Raw genomic sequence first — 19,247 nt, forward strand, 5'->3', positions numbered from 1 at the left:
TTCTGGTTGGGCTGAGTACAGAATTCTAGGATGACAATTATTTTCACAGTTTTGAAAAAATTGTTCCATGCTCCTCTCATTTCTAGTACAGATACTAAAAAATCCAAGGTCTTTCTGACTCCAGGCCTTTCTTTATGATCTTTTGGAAACTTTTTTTGGGGGGAGGGGGAGTCTCTGGAAACTTTTTCAATATTCTCTTTTCCCCAGTTTTCTGAAATTTCACTTTGTGTTCATCTATTTTCATTCATATTTCCAAAACCTGGCTAAACCTCTTCCTTCTTAAAAAACTCAGTTTTACTAACTTAGAAACCATCAGTTCTGGAATATTTCTTCTTGTATTATTATTATTTTTTTATGTTTTCTTCCCTTCTTCTGTTTTATCTTCCTGCAACTTCTATTATTTGTATGTTGGACCTTTCTTACCCATTCTCTTCTATTTGTTCATCTATCTCTTTGTTCTTAGATTCTATTTTTAAGAGGTTTTCCTTTAATTTTACTTTCAATCATTTCTACTAAGCTTTTCATTTCTGTGGTCATATCTTAAATTTTCAAGAGCTATCTCTTGAAATGTTCCTTTTTAGTCATCTTATTCCTATTTCAAAGAAGAAATAGCCTTTCTTATCTCGGGGAATATTAATTATCACTTCAAGCCATTTTCTTCCACTCCCTGCTTATCTTTTATTTCTCAGTATCTTTACTTTTCTTCTTTCTCCCCCACCTCACCACCCCCACCATTTGTTTTGATCTGTGATTTTCATGTTAGAGGCTTTCCTCAAATGTGTGATAAGCTTTGGCCGCCTATCTCTACTGAAAGATGAAGAATTACAAAGCACAGTTAATTAAAGGCTTTCAGTATAGTCTGAGGCTGCTCATCACCTTGGGGGCTTCTCTCTATGGTGAACAGACAGGAATCTGAACTCCCAACCATTAGTAGAGTAGGTCCTCTCTTTGGCTTTTCCCTAGAATTGAATCTTCCAATATTTTCCCCACCCCCACTGCAAACAGGATAAAATCTTGGTTCCAACATTCTCAGGCTTGAAGAGGGAAGGTGGTTAGAGATAGCAGTTCACTCATGAATATGAAGACTGCATGTAGCTATGCATCCGTTTCAGAATGGCTCATCACCCCCACCCAAGCTGTGTATGGTAGACGAGTTCCTCTTGTTCACTGTCTCCCATTTCCTGCTGGGGTAAGGAGGAGGTGGATGTCATGCAGCACAAGGTAGAGAAAGAGATCTGGGGTCCAACTGCTTCTAGTACAGATTTTCAACCGATCTTCCTATTTTCCACCCTACTTATTTCCCAACTTCAGAGGCTCCGAGTACCTCTAATTCCTAAGTCTTTCTGGAGCCTAAGGCTCTAATCAATTTGCTTATTTTCTTTTCTTTCCCACTGCAGACACTTAACTTTCAGCTTTTTCTAAAATGCTATGTCAGATGCCGCTTCTCTATTTTATAACTCCCCAAATTTTATTGACGTAACTTTTTGTCTCCTCTTTTATCCTCAACATCCTTGTGAATTTTTTCTTTTTATCTCTTTATTATTATTTTAGTGAGGTTTTAGGGAAGTGTTGTATGTAAACACACCTGTTCAATCCACTATGTATAACTAGAAGTTTCTAAATAATGGACTCATAAAACTAGGTGACTCTACCCTACAGGAGTGTTAAATTTTAATAAATTAAATAATATTTAATGCATGTATCTCCTCACAAGGCACATGATCCAAAAAGGCCTACTACCAAAAAGGTGTAAATAAAAACTTATCACTAATAAATTTTATCAGCTAATATTTTAGATAGCCACAATCAGCATGTATCTTTGAAATCTATATAATGGACCTATCAATCTAGTGGAAGAAGTATAAAATTCTGTGATAAATTATCAAAGAATGCTGCCTTTAATCCAGACAGGATGGGTTGGAAGGAAGGACAGAAAAAGTTTCATAGAGAAGGTACTTGGAAAGTGGATAAAAACTATACAATCACAATCACTCTCCAGTATGAGAGTCCTACCTTTGTAAAAGAGATGCCATACACTGATTACAGACAATGGCTCAGAAACAAGTTGCCACCTCCTTAGATTGTACACAATACCTGGACAGTTTTAGATGGAGTCCTCTCAGCCTGCCTGGGAGTTTTACAACTCTAAGCCCTCTTTATCCCGAAGCAAAAAAGCATCCTTTTAATAACTTTTTTGCCATAGCCACTGCACACTACTCATTACGATTAGACACATGGAGGAGTTGTGTGTTCAATAACAGATTAATTGGCACACTAGCTACACTTTCAGGTAACATCATCAGTCCACAAGTCTAACACAACCCATGTCTCCAGCAGCTCCCTGTTTTGAAAGTCAAATGTCTGAAAGTAAAACAACAGGTCTATCTATCATAAAGAAGGCTCCATTCCTAAAAAAACGAAACATTCTAAAATCCCCAGTTCTTGTTCACACAGACTACATGTTAGAGAACTGCCCAAGCCCTTGGGCTGAGGACAGGCAGTTACTGGAACAGAGCATTTGAGAAATTGAGGAATAGCTCACTGTCCTTCCTGAGCTTGGCTGTGAGGTCCTCAATCTTTAAACTTTTGCCACCAGAATACAGGGCGATTTGCACCTTCCCCCACCCCTGGCGATTTCCAGGGGTGGGGGAAGGGATTGATCTGAATAGGTTCTCATAGGCATGTGTAACCCTAGTGAAGTCCCCCTACCAGATGACTGACTGCTCCCACAATTCACAGTCACTCACAGCTGGAAGGAGAGGGGAAAAATAAGGAATGCAGTCAGGTGGAAGGAAGCTCTAGTACCACTACTGTGAGTCTCAAGAGGGCCATGGTGAGATAGTCCAGAATCATAACACATATGAAACTCTAACTTCTGCATATAAAAAGCAGTTTAGAGGACTCATGTATGGGGCACCTGGGTGGCTCTGTCAGTTAAGTGTCTGACTTTGGCTCAGGTCATGATCTCAGGGTTCTGGGATCCAGCCCTTCATCTGGCCCCATGTCAGGCTCCACACTCAGTGGGAATCTGCCTCTCCTTCTCTCTCTGTCCCTATCCCAACTCTTGCTCTAAATTTGTCTCTGTCTCAAATAAATAAATAAGGTCTTATTTATTTATTTGACCCAGAGAGAGATACAGTGAGAAAGGGAACATAAGCAGAAGGAGTGGGAGGGAGAAGCAGACTTCCCGCTGAGCAGGAAACCCCACGTGGGGCTCAATCCCAGGACCCTGGGACCATGACCTGAGCCGAAGGCAGACGCCCAAGAACTGGGCCACCCAAGTGCCCCTAAATAAGATCTTTTAAAAAAAGAGACAGAGCTCATATAAATGATATAAAAGTGGGAGTTCAAGGAGTCAAACATTTGAGAATAATATTGCTTCTCTCTCTGCACAAAGATCAGCAGCACCATACCAGCATGGATCTCACTAAACTGGTTTCTCCCTGTCCTGTCTAACCAGCCCCCCAAATAAAGGCAAAGCTCCCAAAGTGCCAGAAAAAGTATAACAGACCACAGATGACCTCAAATCTGGATTCCCTGAAGCTATTTAAACTGGAAAGTACTAGGACCAATGTGAATTCTCTTAGACTACCTAAACCAAGATTTCTCACCCTCAACACTATTGGCCTTTGGCCTGCATAATTCTCTCTTATGAGGGCTATTCTGGGCATTGTGAGATATTTAGCAGAATCCCAGCCTCTAACCACTAGATTCCATTAGCATGTATACGTACCCATGTTGCGACAACCAAAAATGTCCCCTGAGAGGCAAAATCACTCCCAGTTGAAAACCACTGACTTACACCAATGCTTCTCAAGCTTTTATGTACATAGGAATCACTCAGGGATTTTACTAAGATGCAGATTATTCTGATTCAGTAGATCTGAAGTGGGGCCTGAGAGTCTGCATTTCTGACAAGCACCAAGTAATGCTAATGCTGCCGATCAGAACATACTCTGAATGGCAAAAATTTATATTAGTAGGAGTTGAGAAGTATTACTCTAAATTTTTGCCATTTGGGAAGCTATTAAAAATTCTGATGTTTAGGCCACACACCAAACCAATGAAATCATAATCTCTGGGGGTGTGACCTAGGCACTGGGATTAGTTTAAAGTACCCAGGAGACTCTAGTGCTCCGATAAAGTTGACAATCTCACATTTAGAATGCATAGCCTATCCTACTCATCCCTAGGACTGGAAAATAAACATAAAAAAGCATTTTAAAGTGAGGTAAGAGTACAAAAGAAGAAAAACTATTACTTTCTTCACAGCATTCTTGATGTTGTTCAAGTCTAGCTTTTAGAATCATGGAGATCTTTAGAGAGAGTAACACCAGAAAACAACCTCCATCATGCTTCATTATCTACTTTTTCTGTAACAGAAGTAAATAATTCCTATTTCCATTTCACTTTTAAGTTTGAAAACTATGTAAAAACCACATAAAAGATACTATTTTAAGAAGTTTTTTCAATAGTTCTTGAAATTCCAACATGGGGCTCGAACTCACGATCCCAAGATCAAGACCTGAGCTGAGAACAAGAGCTGGACACCCAACCAAGCCATCCAAGCACTCTACTAAGTATATTAGCTTTAAGATTCAGATTTTAAGTCTGTTAATCTCAAACCAAATTTTTTCTCAATAAAATGACAGGATGTGTGGGACTAACAAATATCCTAGTTAGAAAGGACAAATGGGAGAGGGTGCTGGGATACAGATAAAACTGGCAAAGTGTCATTAACTGTTGAAACTAGATGATGATTACATGGAAGATCACTGTTAAACGATTCTATTCTACTTTTGTAGGTGTTTGAAAACTTGTAAAACAAAAATTTTAAAAGAAACCATATGTATCTGAAATACAGTCTTGTATTAAAGATCATCCTAAAGAAAAAGTCATACTTTTTATTTTAAAAAGTTACTTCAATGGAAACTTCAAATTTTCATTATAAAAGACCTTGCAATAATTCCCAATTCTTGACATTCCTTTAAAGGCATTATCCAGGGCGCCTGGGTGGCTCAGTGGGTTGGGCCGCTGCTTTCGGCTCAGGTCATGATCTCAGAGTCCTGGGATCGAGTCCCGCATCGGGCTCTCAGCAGGGAGCCTGCTTCCCTCTCTCTCTCTCTGCCTGCCTCTCTATCTACTTGTGATTTCTCTCTGTCAAATAAATAAATAAAATCTTAAAAAAAAAAAAAAAAAAAAAAAAGATTTAATAAAAAAAAAATAAATAAATAAAAAAATAAAGGCATTATCCAGGGAGCACCTAGGTGGCTCAGTCGTTAAGCATCTGCCTTTGGCTCAGGTCATGACCCCAGGGTCCTGGGATCAAGCCCCTGCATCTGGCTCCCTGCTCTGCAGGAAGCCTGCCTCTCCCACTCCCACTCACTCTGCTATGTGCCCTCTCTCACTGTGTCTCTCAGTCAAATAAATAAAATCTTTAAAAAATAAAGGCATTATCCAGGGTGTCTGCATGGCTCAGTTGGCTAAGCATCTGCCTTTGGCTCGGGTCATGATCTCGGGTCAGGATCTAGCCGTGTTGAGCTCCCAGCTCAGTAGGGAGTTGCTTTTCCCTCTCCCTCTGCCCCTCCCCCCCTCACTCATGCTCTCTTTATCTTTCTCTCAAACAAAATCTTTAAAAATAAAATAAAGGCATTATCCATGAAAAACTAAATTATCATTCTGTTTTCTACACACATTCCAGAACCTTTGCTTATTATATCATTCAAAAGAAATCCTTTATACCTTCTCACTGAAAAGAACTGTGACTTAGCAAAGCTTTGTTTAGTAAAAAAAAAAAAAAAATTTTTTTTGCTTAAAGCCTTTACCTTGCAAATTAAAAAAGAGAAAAAATACAATCATAGATGATGAAAGACACAGTATTAAATCAGGAGCAAAGTTAGGCACAATCCCTGCTTCAGGTTAGATTATACTCAGAGTCCGCAGTGAGTACCTCCATCTTTAGGAAAAAATCTAGAGATTGAGCATCTGAAAGAGCTAAAATAATCCAATCCAGAAATCATGATAATGATTTCATGGTTTTTGGTTCATAAGCTTCGGGGTGATGTGATGCTACAAGGTTGCTTTTAAGTAAGAAGAAAAGTGCTTCGCATGTACCTATTCCTACAGCAGAATCATAGTTCCATGTTAGAGAATTTCAAGGAGTAAAATCAGAACTCTGTCAATTCTCTGTGGACTAGTATTTTCTGTTTCTTTATTTTTTCCCCACTATAATTTTCTTTAATCAATGTTATTTTTAAAAGGATATCCAGCATAAACAATGAATTTTGGAACACACACAAAAAAATTTCAATTAAATTTTTAAAAAAGAGGATATCCAGCGGGCATGAGAAAAGAATTGAGTGAAAATCATACACAAATATATTATTTATACCCAAGATAAAATCCTAGGTCTGAAAAATGTTCTACTCTTTTTAATGTACTTTATTGGTACATTTATTTTATCAATAAACAATAAAACAAAAGATGTTATTCTCGAATTCACACTGTACTTCTTACCAATGAAATTAAATCCTCCATAGTCTGCCTGTTATTTCTGTGATGTACAGAAAGTTCTGTTACACAATCTTCATCGAGGTGAATAAGCTACAAAAAAAAATTATAAACTTTATTAACAAAAAATTACCAACATATTTATTGTTTTCAAATCTTAAAGCTAGCATAATTACTTTGTAATATCAAAACAACAGGAGTTCATCAAATTCTTAAGTAGGAATAAACACTTTCCATAATTTGTAAAGGTATCAGCAGGTGACAATAAGCAGTCCACAAAGAAAAACCCTTGCCTCGCCCTTCACATCCCATCATCTGCTGATTAATTCTTAAAATTATGTTATGTAGCCAAGGCACTCCGTCCTCCTTCCCCACTGTAAGACCTGCATGGCATTTTCATCAAGGAACAGTCATCTGAGCACTAAGATCAGTGGCTCTCCAACAGGCTGGAGAAAAGAGTGGCTTGGACTTGTAGCACAGTGCACCTCAAGCTACATTTGGGTTTAGCACCAATCCAAGAAGCCCTCATGATGTTAAGATGTTAAGGGACCTAGTGAAGCACAACTTCAAAAAGTGAGATAGTTTTTAGATAAGCTTTATTTTGCTGAAGGAAAGAAATTATCCAAGTACTCAGATCTATCTATGAAGGGCCAGAAATAGGTTCTGAGAACTAAATCTGAAAAACTGAGAACCAAAAGGCTGAAGGGTCCTGGACTTTGAACAGGAGTTCAGAAAATCACAGTGGAAGAGATTCAAAAGGAATGTGATTTTAAAGTCATCTCTGCCATGTACGAATTCTCTTCACAACAACCCCAATAAGTGATCTTTCACTTTCTGCCCTAAATTCTCCGTTCCCGGGAATCAGAACACCTGGGATGGCTAGCTTCTGCCCCATCCCCTAAAATCTGTCTGCCTATGATCTCCATGCAGCATCACTACAATCTGACAGCTAATGGACTTTGGAATTAGGAAGACCTAGGTTTGGGTTGTGAAATCACTAAATAACTGTATGACCTTGAGTAGGTTATTATTCGTCTCAGAGCCTCAGTTCCACCATCTGCAAAGCAGAAACAGAAGCTGCCTTGCAATACACGTAACATATGTGGAGAGCCTAGTACATCTAAACAGAGTAGACCCTCAAAAAATGATTAACTGTTTTTACTAACAGTCATAATTTTACTTCCTCCTTGGTGTAAGAGCTTTTCAGAATTTGAATATTCCTAGTATAGAGAAGTTTTCTCTTTTCTAGTTCCCTTAACCAACATGTTAATGATTGCCACCTCTTGCTATCCTGGACCTTTCTTTAGATCGCACATTCTAGGTTGTCCCTGACCCTCAGTGTGAAGTGTTCAGAATCAAACATAATATACCAGGAAAGGTCTGCCCACCACTAAGCAGAGCAATATCCTGAACATTCCCTTGTTCTGGACACCACACTTGTTATAATGGATTCAAGAAAAAATCATGCTGCCATCATGAAAATAGAGGAACACTAGAAACAATGACCGGCATCACTGGCTGGTATAAGCACAACCTCATGGGTTACGGAGAACATGAAGACCACAGAAGCTCATACTTACGATACTATATGAAAGTTCCAAATGCTAAGATAAGTTTCCACTGTGTTGCTTTGACCTTAGCAGGTCCCCCTACTATAGATACCCCCTTTAGGAAGGTCCCAACTTCAGAAGCTCAGACACTTTATCACCAGTTGGGCATCTTCTTTGACACCAGTTGATGTGACTACTGCTCAAGGAGAAGATTTCTGGGATTCCCCCCATAATCTTAATGTTACTCTCTTAAAAACAGTGGTGCCTGGGTGGCTCAGTCAGTTAAGCATTTGACTCTTGATTTTGGCTGGGTCATGATCTCAGGGACATGAACAAGCCCCACGTCAGGCTCCACACTTGTAGAACCTGCTTAAGATTCTCACTCTCGGGGCGCCTGGGTGGCTCAGTGGGTTAAGCCGCTGCCTTCGGCTCAGGTCATGATCTCAGGGTCCTGGGATCGAGTCCCACATCGGGCTCTCTGCTCAGCAGGGAGCCTGCTTCCTCCTCTCTCTCTGCCTGCTTGTGATCTCTGTCTGTCAAATAAATAAATAAAATCTTTAAAAAAAAAAAAAAAAAAAAAGATTCTCACTCTCACCCTCTCCCTCTGCTCTTCCCCTGACCGGCTCTCTCTTGTTCATTTTTTCTCAAAAAACAGTCTCTTAAAAACAAACAAACAAACAGTCTCAAAAAAACCTTTCTCTCTCTCCTAGCCTCCTGCTTTTACCACAAGGTGTATGTGGGAGAGGAGGGAAGGGTAGAAAGGTGTTAGCTTCTTTGTTGGACTCCTGAAGTGGAGAGGTTAAAGAGTAGGGTGGACGAGACTCCAAAGTCTGAAACATGACTTATCTCAAGTTTTCCAAAGAGACTCCAAACTCGAAAGAGAAACTTTGGGTTTTCCAAAGAGATCTCTGTCTGTCAAATAAACAAATAAAATAAAATCTTTAAAAAAAAAATACTAGCAAACCAAACTCAATACTTTAAGCATAGATAGTCCCAGACTATCAACTTGACCACGGTGCAAAAGTGATACACGTTCAGTAAAAACTGTACTTCACACTTTGAATTTTGATCTTGTCCCTAACGATATAAGGTATGATACACTCTTGTGATGCTGGGCAGGGTAACAAGCTACAGTTCCCCATCAGCCAGTGATCGTGAGAAGAAAGAGCCAATACATTTACAGCCATTCTGTACCTACACGATCATTCCATTTTTCACTATAGTACAGTAATCAGCAAGTTACACGAGATATTCAACACTTTATTATAAAATGGGCTTTGTGTTCAATGAGTTTGCCCAACTGCAGGCTAATGTAAGTGTCCAGAGCATGTTTGAGGGAGGCCAGGCTGGGCTATGCCATTCAGTAGGTTAGATGCATTAAATGCATCTTTGACTTACAATATTTTCGACTTAAAATGGGTTTATATCTTTTATATATATTATATATATATGAAATATATATAAAATATATTTTATAGTATATATAATATATAATAATATTGTATATTATATATATTTTTTTATTATTTATATATTTTCAACTTATGATGGGTTTATATGTAACCCCTTAAGTCAAGGAAGATCTGTACTCTGAATTCTCAGCCAGACATACTCAAGTTAAATTAAGTACAAAACTGAATACCAAAAGCTGGCTAATTATTTTGGATTATCCGTGCCTACTACATTTCTTGTTCAGTAGGGCAGAATATAGAACTGAATATAACTTCTATTTAATACAATACTTGGGTACTAGAACTATGTGTGAAAGTGATAGAAGGAGATCATGCATAGAGTTATAGAATAGCACCTATATGTTAAATATCCAAGGAACTCTGGATTATTTTTTATAATTCACTCTTGAAGAAACAGAAAACTGAGGGGAGAAAAGCAAATACTTTGAAAAGCAATAATCATCACTTCTACTTCCCCTGTATATTACTCATTTGATCCCTGAAGCAATAGTGTAAGGCAGGCAAGACAGATGAATGACATAACATGTAAAGGCACTCTATAAATGACAAAACATAACCCAAACATACATAAGAGGCTGACATCAGAAAACTCATACTGGAGGAAGAAAATGAAGACTCAGATTTCTGATTTCTGGAATGTGCCCAGGACTGGCTTTTTTTTTTTTTTTAAGATTTTATTTATTTATTTGAGAGAGAGAGAGTGGGAGAGAGAATGAGAGGGGAGAAGGTCAGAGGGAGAAGGTCAGAGGGAGAAACAGACTCCCCATGGAGCTGGGAGCCCGATGTGGGACTCAATCCCGGGACTCCGGGATCATGACCTGAGCCAAAGGCAGTTGCTTAACCAATTGAGCCACAGGCGGCCCCAGGACTGGCATTTTTTGTTCTTAGTCCAGAGTCTGTTCTATAGAACCACTACACCACCTCTCCAAAACTCTGCTCCATGAGCTATTTTAACAGAGACCAGACAAGCAACCCTTGTCACAAAGGTCACAGCTACGCAGGATGCAGGCCCCAGATTTGAATGATTTGACCTGCCAGATCCATCACATTCTGGAGCCCTTATGTCTAGGTTTAAATCCTGGTTCTACACTTACTGTTTGATCTTGGGGAAGTTTCTTTGTGATTCTGTGTCTCAATTGCCTCATCTACACAATGGAGACAATAATAGTATCTACTTCAGAGGATAAAATGAGTGAAAAGAATTAAAAACACAAAACCCTATTTTTAAAAAAAAGTATACGTAAATATTTAAATAATTTTAAATATTTTAAAAAATTTAACTGCTCTGTATAATTTAAAGTAATAACATTGTTCTGCACTTGACTCTTAAAGGTAATATACTGGGGTGCCTGGGTAGCTCAGTGGGTTAAAGCCTCTGCCTTTGGCTTGGGTCAAGATCCCAGAGTCCTGGGATCAAGCCCCGCATCAGGCTCTCTGCTCAGCAGGGAGCCTGCTTCCCTTCCTTTCTCTCTGCCTACTTGTGATCTCTGTCTGTCAAATAAATAAATTTTAAAAAAATAATTTTTTTAAAAAAAGGTAATATCCTAAGGGCTCTATACTATACTCTAGTATAATATATAGAGAGTTCTTACATAATAGCACACTACTCAATTATAGTATATATTCAGTAAATATCAGCAATTATTATACTAAAATATAAGGAAAATTACATACTTTTTTTGAACACTCAGAACTATATATTTTACTTTATTCTGCACCCAAATTTAAAATAATTTTTGTGTTGGTGAAATCAGAGACTTTCTTCATGTTGGCATCTGTTCTCCCACAAGCAGTGGTGTATCTTATGCTATGAGGATCATGGCTGAGAAGACACGCCAAGCCCTCCCACACATGGAGAAATGATGACCCCCAATGGCTGAACACAGGCATTTGCACCACCCACTCCCTCACCCTCACAGGGGACACATCCCCGCTTGCCTGGCCCTGTTAGTGCACTGCTCACACACCTGCACACTCTGCTATTCTGAGGCTTAGTACTGACAGTTGCTTGAATGAAGCTGTTGCTCAATAACCTACCCTTACAGCTAAAATAGCTAGAAAAAGAACAAGAAGGGCAGCCTAAATCCATCAGAAAGAAGGAAATAATAAAGATTAGAACAGAAATAAATGATATAGAAACAAACAAACCAAAAACAATAGACCAGATCAATGAAACCAGGGGCTGGTTCTTTGAAAACAACTAATAAAATTGATAAACCTCTAGCCAGACTTATCAAAAAGAAAAGAGAAAGGACCCAAATAAATAAAATCACAAATAAGAAAGGAGAAATAACCAAAAACACAGAAATGCAAGTAATTATAAGAGATAATTATGAAAAACTATATGCCAACAAACTGGACAAACTAGAAGAAATGGATAAATTCCTTGAAACATATAAACTTCCCAAACTGAAACAAGAAGAATTAGAAAACTTGAATAGACCGATAACCAGGAAAAAAATTGAATCAGCAAAAAACTTCCAACAAACAGAAGTCCAGGATCAGATGGCTTCACAGGCAAATTCTACCAAACATTTAAAGAAGTGTCACAGTGCCTGGGTGGCTCAGTCAGTTAAGCAATATAACTCTTGATCTCAACTCAGGTCCTGGTCTTAGGGTCATGAGTTCAAGCCATGTGTTGGGCTCCATGCTGGGTGTGGAGCCTACTTTAAAGAAAAAAAAAGAAGAGTTAATACCTGTTCTCAAACTATTTAAAAAAATAAGAGAAGGAAGGAAAACTTCCAAAGTCATTCTGTGAGGTCAGCATTACCTGATACCAAAACCAGAAAGACATCACTAGAAAAGAACTACAGGCCAACATCCCTAACGAACATAGATGCAAAAATCCTCAATAAAATACTAGCAAACCGGGCGCCTGGGTGGCTCAGTGGGTTAAGCCACTGCCTTCGGCTCAGGTCATGATCTCAGGGTCCTGAGATCGAGTCCCACATCGGGCTCTCTGCTTGGCGGGGAGCCTGCTTCCCTCTCTCTCTCTCTGCCTGCCTCTCTGCCTACTTGTGATCTCTGTCTGTCAAATAAACAAATAAAATCTTTAAAAAAAAAAAATACTAGCAAACCAAAATCCAACAATATATTGAAAAAAAAAGTCATTCACCACAATCAAGTAGGATTTATTCCTGGATTGCAAAGCTGGTTCAATATTTGCAAATCAATCAACATGCTACATCATATCACTAAAAGAAAAGATAAGAACCATATGATCAATGATCATTTCAATAGATCCAGAAAAAGCATTAGACAAAGTACAATATCCATTCATGATAAAAACCCTCAACAAAGTTTTGAGAGAACATACTTCAACATATTAAAGCCCATATATGAAAAATACACAGGTAATATCAACCTAAATGGGGAAAAACTTAGAGCTTTTCCTCTATGATCAGGAACAAGATAGGGATGTAGACTCTCATCACTTTTACTCAACATAATACGAGAAGTCTTAGGCACAATAATCCGACAACAAAAAGAAATAAAAGGCATCCAAATTGTCAAGAAAGAAGTAAAACTTTCACTATTTGCAAATAACATGATATTCCATGTGGAAAACCCAAAAGACTCCACCAAAAAACTGCTAGAACAAATTCAGTAAAGTCACAGGATATAACTTCAGTGTACAGAAATCTGCTGAATTTCTATTCATTAATAATGAAGCAGCAGAAAGAGAAATTAAGGAGTGCCTGGGTGGCTCAGTCGGTTGAGAGTCCTCATTCTGCTCAGGTCATCATTCCAGGGTGCTGGGATCAAGCCCCGCATAGGGCTCCCTACTTGAGTAGGAAGCCTGCTTCTCCCTCTCCCGCTCCCCCTGCTTGTGCTCTCTTGCTCTCTCTCAAATAAATAAATAAAATCATTAAAAAGAGAAAGAGAGGGGCGCCTCGGTTGCTCAGTGGGTTGAAGCCTTTGCCTTCAGCTCTGATCATGATCCCAGGGTCCTGGGATCAAGCCCCACATTGGGCTCTCTGCTCTGTGGGGAGCCTGCTTCCCTCACCCACCCCGCTCCTGCCTGCCTGCCTCTCTGCCTACTTGTGATCTCTGTCAAATAAATAAATAAATCTCAAAAAAGAGAGAAAGAGAGAGAGTGAGAGAAATTAAGGAATTAATCCCATTTACAATTGTACCTAAAACAGTAAGATAACTACGAATAAACCTAACCAAAGAGGTAACAGACTTATACTCTGAAAACGAAAACACTGACGAAAGAAATCAAAGATGACACAAAGAAATGGAAGACACTCCATGTTCATGGATTGGAAAAACAAATACTGTTAAAATGTCTATACCTTCTAAAGCAATCTACACATTCAATGCAATCCCTATTAAAATACCAACAGCATTTTTCACAGAGCTAGAATAAACAATCCCAAATATTTGCATGGAACCACAAAAGACGCCATATAGCCAAAGCAACCTTGAAAATGGAAAACAAAGCTGGAGGCACCATGATTTTGGACTTCAAGTTATATTACAGAGCTGTAGTAATCAAAACAGTATTGTACTGGCACAGAAATAGACACATAAAATCAATAAAACAGAATAGAAAACCCAGAAATGAATCTACAATTATACAGTCAATCTTCAGCAAAGCAGTAAAGAATATCCAAAGGGAAAAAGAATGTCTCTTCAACAAATGGTGTTGGGAAATCTGGACAGCAATATGCAAAAGAATAAAACCAGACCATTTTCTTACACCATACACAAAAATAAATTCAAAATGGATTAAAGACCTAAATGTAAGGGGCGCCTGGGTGGCTCAGTGGGTTAAAGCTTCTGCCTTTGGCTCGGGTCATGATCCCAAGTCCTAGGATCGAGCTCCGCATCGGGCTTTCTGCTCAGCAGGGAGCCTGCTTCCTCCTCTCTCTCTCTCTGCCTGCCTCTCTACCTACTTGTGATCTCTGTCTGTCAAATAAATAAATTAAATTAAATTAAAAAAAGAAAGCTTAATGAACTAACACAGAATATCCCTACTTATCTGAAAAAGCTTTTAAAGTGTTAAACCATTTTCCCAGTACATATCTGTGTGAGGCTGCTTTTTCTTCATATGCTTCAATCAAAACAACATATCAAAACAGAATAGGGGCGCCTAGGTGGCTCAGTGGGTTAAGGCCTCTGCCATCGGCTCGAGTCATGATATCAGGGTCCTGGGATCGAGCCCCACATCAGGCTCTCTGTTCAGCGGGGTGCCTGCTTCCCTTCCCCTCTCTCTTTGCCTGCCTCTGTGCCTACTTGTGATCTCTGTCAAATAAATAAAATCTTAAAAAAAAAAAAAGACAGAATATAGAAGCAGATGAGATCCTTGTGTCTTCTGTCAAGCTAGACTTTAAAGAAATTTGCAAAGATGCTACTTCTCTCATTAAATTTATTTTTTTAAGTTATTTTTCATGAAAAAATTAACTTGACATAAAATGTAATAGGTTTACTACTGTTACTTTTAAATGAATCAATCAATAAATATTTAGAGTGTACAAGAGTCCTCAGACTTAAAAAAGTGTGACAACCACTATAACCTCATTACTCCTCTAAGAAGTAGACTGAACTGTTAAACTACTTTTTACAAACAGATTTGGCAAAGTTAAGTGACGTGCCTGCGATTTCTAGAGCACTGTTCACAATCCTGACTACATGTAAGAAATACCCAAAGCTTTTAAAATTAACTACTAATTGTTCTGAGATGGGCACATTTTTTTTAAGGTCCCAGTGAGTCTCATGTACAGCCTAAATTAAGAGCCACTGTCCTAGAGATTAACAGACAAATGTATAATTAGGTTACAAGCCTCATAAACACCAAACTGACAAACAAGTTTACAAAATACATTTTCTTCTTTATTTAAACTACATCACTATAGGTCCTGAATCCACACAAAGATCAAACAAAGTTTTTTTGAAAAATTCTACCAGACTTCATTTTACTTACAGAATTCTTGCTTTGCCACTCAACAGGACAGTTGTAATCACGCATGATCCAGGGATGGTTCAACAGATTTTTCACAGAAATCCGTTTCTTTGGGTCCACCTAGTGGTCGTTGAGAAGTAGCTAGAGATTAACATTTTGAATGGGGAACACAAAACTCCTTTCCTCCTGAAGAACTCAAAATTCATCGGAACAGATGTAAACTTTATCATCACAAAAATGCTGTCAAAGACCTTAAAATGGCCTTGGAATAAATTCTATAAAAAAGGCAATAGAGGCAAGAAAACTATAGCAACCAACACGCTTAGGAGATAAATGTTTAACAAACATGAACTTCATTGGTATGGACATTATTCATGAAGTTCAGTCAATCTATTGTATGATGTAATAGTCTTTGCTGGAAAATCTATTCACAGGAAATATTCACCAATTTAATATTCAAGCAGCCACAATGCAGGGCATTCATAGTGAATATGCAATCTCTACCTCCAATGAGCTTACAATCACATAGAACAAGTTGAAAAGCACACCTTTCTTTTCCATTTGTAATTTTCGAATGTGAGGAGAGGAAAATTAATCAGCAAATATTAAGTTTTTTGGAGTTTAGAAGAAAGGATGAGGTGTTTTCAATCTCATTATGGAGATTTGGTGGTCTGGCTCTACTTAATCAAGGTGGGTGAGCCTAAGGTAAATTTTGAATAAAAAGTGGAGATGGCTTAATAGATGGAAAAACGGGAAGATATTCTGAATACATAATAATGAAAAAATATTGCACTAATAAGATACTCATATTTTCAAAGTGTTGCCTATTAATCCCATTTTATCCTCATAACACAGACATGAGGCCAGGTTCAAAACCCCATCTGACAGATCAGAACCAGGTTAGGTGGCATGCCTAGTGAATGGCAGAGTAGATACCTAGATTTTAGCACTCTTACCTTAAGCCCTTAAGAAGCCATTTCCCCTATATCAGTGGTTCTTAAAGTGTGGTTCCAAGACCCGGAGCATAAGCAACATCTGGAAGCTTGTTAGAAAGGCAGTCCTAGTCCTGCCCCAGATCTCTTGACTCGGACATTCTTGGGGTGGCACCCAGCAATCTGTGTTTTAACATGCCCATCTGGCAATCTTGATACATGCTAAAGTTTGAGAACCACTGCACAAGGTCATGGGGTCCCCTCAATTGTCCATTGAAGCTTGTACTCCCTGTCTACTATACACCTAATGTGCAAGACTGGGAGCAAGAAAGGGGAAGACAGTAGAGCAAGAGCCAGTCAGAGAAGACAGACAATGCTAAAGAAAAAGGAAGGAAAACCACATCAGCAAAGACATATGGTAGAGATCTGAAAGAAAATGCATTCGCAACACAATTAAGAAAGCATCTAGAGGAGGGCAGTAGATATAATGAATGGAATTTGTTAAGCTAATAGAGAAACAGCACTGTCCTCCAAACGTAGCAGCACTACAGATACCTTTTTTTTTTTTTAAGATTTTGTTTATTTATTTGACAGACAGATCACAAGTAGGCAGAGAGGCAGGCAGAGAGAGAGGGGGAAGCAGGCTCCTCAATGAGCAGAGAGCCCGATTTGGGGCTCGATCCCAGGACCCTGGGATCATGACCTGAGCTGAAGGCAGAAGCTTTAACCCACTGAGCCACCCAGGTGCCCCAGCACTACAGATATCTTACAGTTGGATCAAACAACTGCAGTAGACTTCTATTATTTAAAAAATATAAATAAATAAATTTTAAAAAAATAATAAAAAATAAAAATAGAAATAAAAAAATAAAAAATAAAAAACAAATAACAAAGCTTACCTGCAGCATTTGTTGAAGAAGCAGAATGCTACTGGATGAGAGCCACTTAGGAACCTCATATTTCCCTCTCTACAAAAAACAAAGACACATTTAAAAGATTTAGGTTAATCAGCCTTGACATCAATTTCTAAGATGACAAAGTACTGTAGGTATACTTCCAAGCTTGAAGACTTAACCCAAATATAAGATTTAGTAAACATTTTAACAACATAAGAAACATATTTCTTGCCCTAAAGAAGAAAATCCAACAAATTAAATATTGTCACCTCTACATTGTCCGCATATCAGAGAAGGCCTAGAGCACAGAGAATGTAACTGGAAAACATAAATGTGGAGGGCTTTGGGATCTGTAATGTGATTAAATGGACAGCCAGCACACATTGTAGTCAATTTTCGTACTGCTAAAGCAAATTTTAGTTTGTAATCTCAGAAAAATTATCAGTTGAAAAAATGAAGTAACAGAAAATATTTGGTGGCAGGACATAGGCTGTGGTTAAAAACAGGTCACATAGGAACACCTGGGTGGCTCAGTAGTTAAGCGTCTGACTTCAGCTCAGGTCACGATCCCAGGGTTAGGGTTAGCGGGAAGCCTGCTTCTCCCTCTCCCACTCCCCCTGCTTGTGTTTCCTCTCTCCCTGTGTCTCTCCATCAAATAAATAAATAAAATCTTAAAAAAAAAAAAAAAGGGTCTCATATCATCCATACGACAGAATTCATAATCATTGAGGGAAACTGATGCAAATCATTTTCTAAGTCAATGGAAGAATGGAAGACGCTCAGGAGACAAATGTTTACAATCTAGAATACTCAAAAATTACAGTCACCAATTCATCAACCAAAGAAAAGACCAGGGGCTTGCAAAACACTAATAGGTAATAGCACATCTATTTACACAACCTGCCATACACCCCTCTCACAATTCAGAAGAAACAACAGAATCATTTCTCTTAGCAAAGGACAAATTGTTTAATGATGTTAGGATAAAAGGTTAATTATTTGAAAAAAATTAAGATTGAACTTTAATTCACAGCTTATACCAAAATTAATTTCATCCAGATTAAAGAAGGAATAGAAATACATAACCAGAGTACTTAAGTAAAGAAGAGGCAATTTTCAGAATTTTTCTAGACATGACAGCAAACCCAAAAACTATAAAGATTAACAGTTGACAATCATTCTCTACCCCTTTTCATACGTACTTTTTCTTCAGTCCTTATCCCCTCTCATCATATTACATATTTACTTATTTATTTTCTGCCTTACTACAATAGAACGTAAGCTCCTTAAAGACAGGGATTTTGTCAGTACTGTTCTCAAATAACAGTGTCTGGCTCTAGCATATAGAAGGTATTCAATTAATATTTTTTTAGTAAATAAGGGAATGGGATGAAAAGCAAAAATTCCAAGAGAAAATGAACAAAGAATATTCATGGATAATATCCAAAACAAGAACTTTTAAATGGCCAACAAACATGAAAATATGTCCAAATAAATAAAATAGTAATTAAAAAGTAATAAAAAAGTAATAATTTAATAAAAAAAGTAATTAATTTAAACAAAAAGACAACATCTGTTGTCTATCAAACTGACAAACTTAAGAAAAGCACTATCCAGGGATGCCTGGGTGGCTCAGTCGGTTAAGCCAATCTTTTAAAAAAAAAAAAAAAGAAAAACATTATCCAGTGTTAATAAGAGTTCAGGGACAAGAGTCTGAGGGTTTTGAAGGGGCAGGAGGTGGGAGGTGGGGGAACCAGGTGGTGGGTATTAGGGAGGGCACGGATTGCATGGAGCACTGGGTGTGGTGTAAAAACAATGAATACTGTTACGCTGAAAAGAAATTTAAAAAATTTTTTAAAAAGAGTACTTATATATATAGCTAGAGAATGTAAGCTTTCCTGGAAAATAATTTAGAAATACACATAAAAACACTCAAAATCACATATCCTTGATCCAGCAATTTCACTCCCAAATTTATC

The 19,247-nt window shown here is 38.1% G+C and overlaps 1 protein-coding gene across 1 annotated transcript in view; it reads right to left on the reverse strand.

Moving 5' to 3' along the window:
- MELK (maternal embryonic leucine zipper kinase) overlaps positions 1 to 19,247 on the reverse strand; it is an 89,753-nt gene that overhangs the window by 26,971 nt on the left and 43,535 nt on the right. The window contains exons 9-11 of the mRNA XM_059412256.1: positions 17,272 to 17,340; positions 15,462 to 15,560; positions 6,517 to 6,603 (exon numbers count right to left, since the gene is read on the reverse strand). Of these exons, the coding sequence (XP_059268239.1) occupies positions 6,517 to 6,603; positions 15,462 to 15,560; positions 17,272 to 17,340 (255 nt within the window). The remainder of the gene's footprint in view (positions 1 to 6,516; positions 6,604 to 15,461; positions 15,561 to 17,271; positions 17,341 to 19,247) is intronic.

This window comes from Mustela nigripes, chromosome 9 (genome assembly GCF_022355385.1).
Source record: "Mustela nigripes isolate SB6536 chromosome 9, MUSNIG.SB6536, whole genome shotgun sequence".
NCBI classification, from domain to species: Eukaryota; Metazoa; Chordata; class Mammalia; order Carnivora; family Mustelidae; genus Mustela; species Mustela nigripes.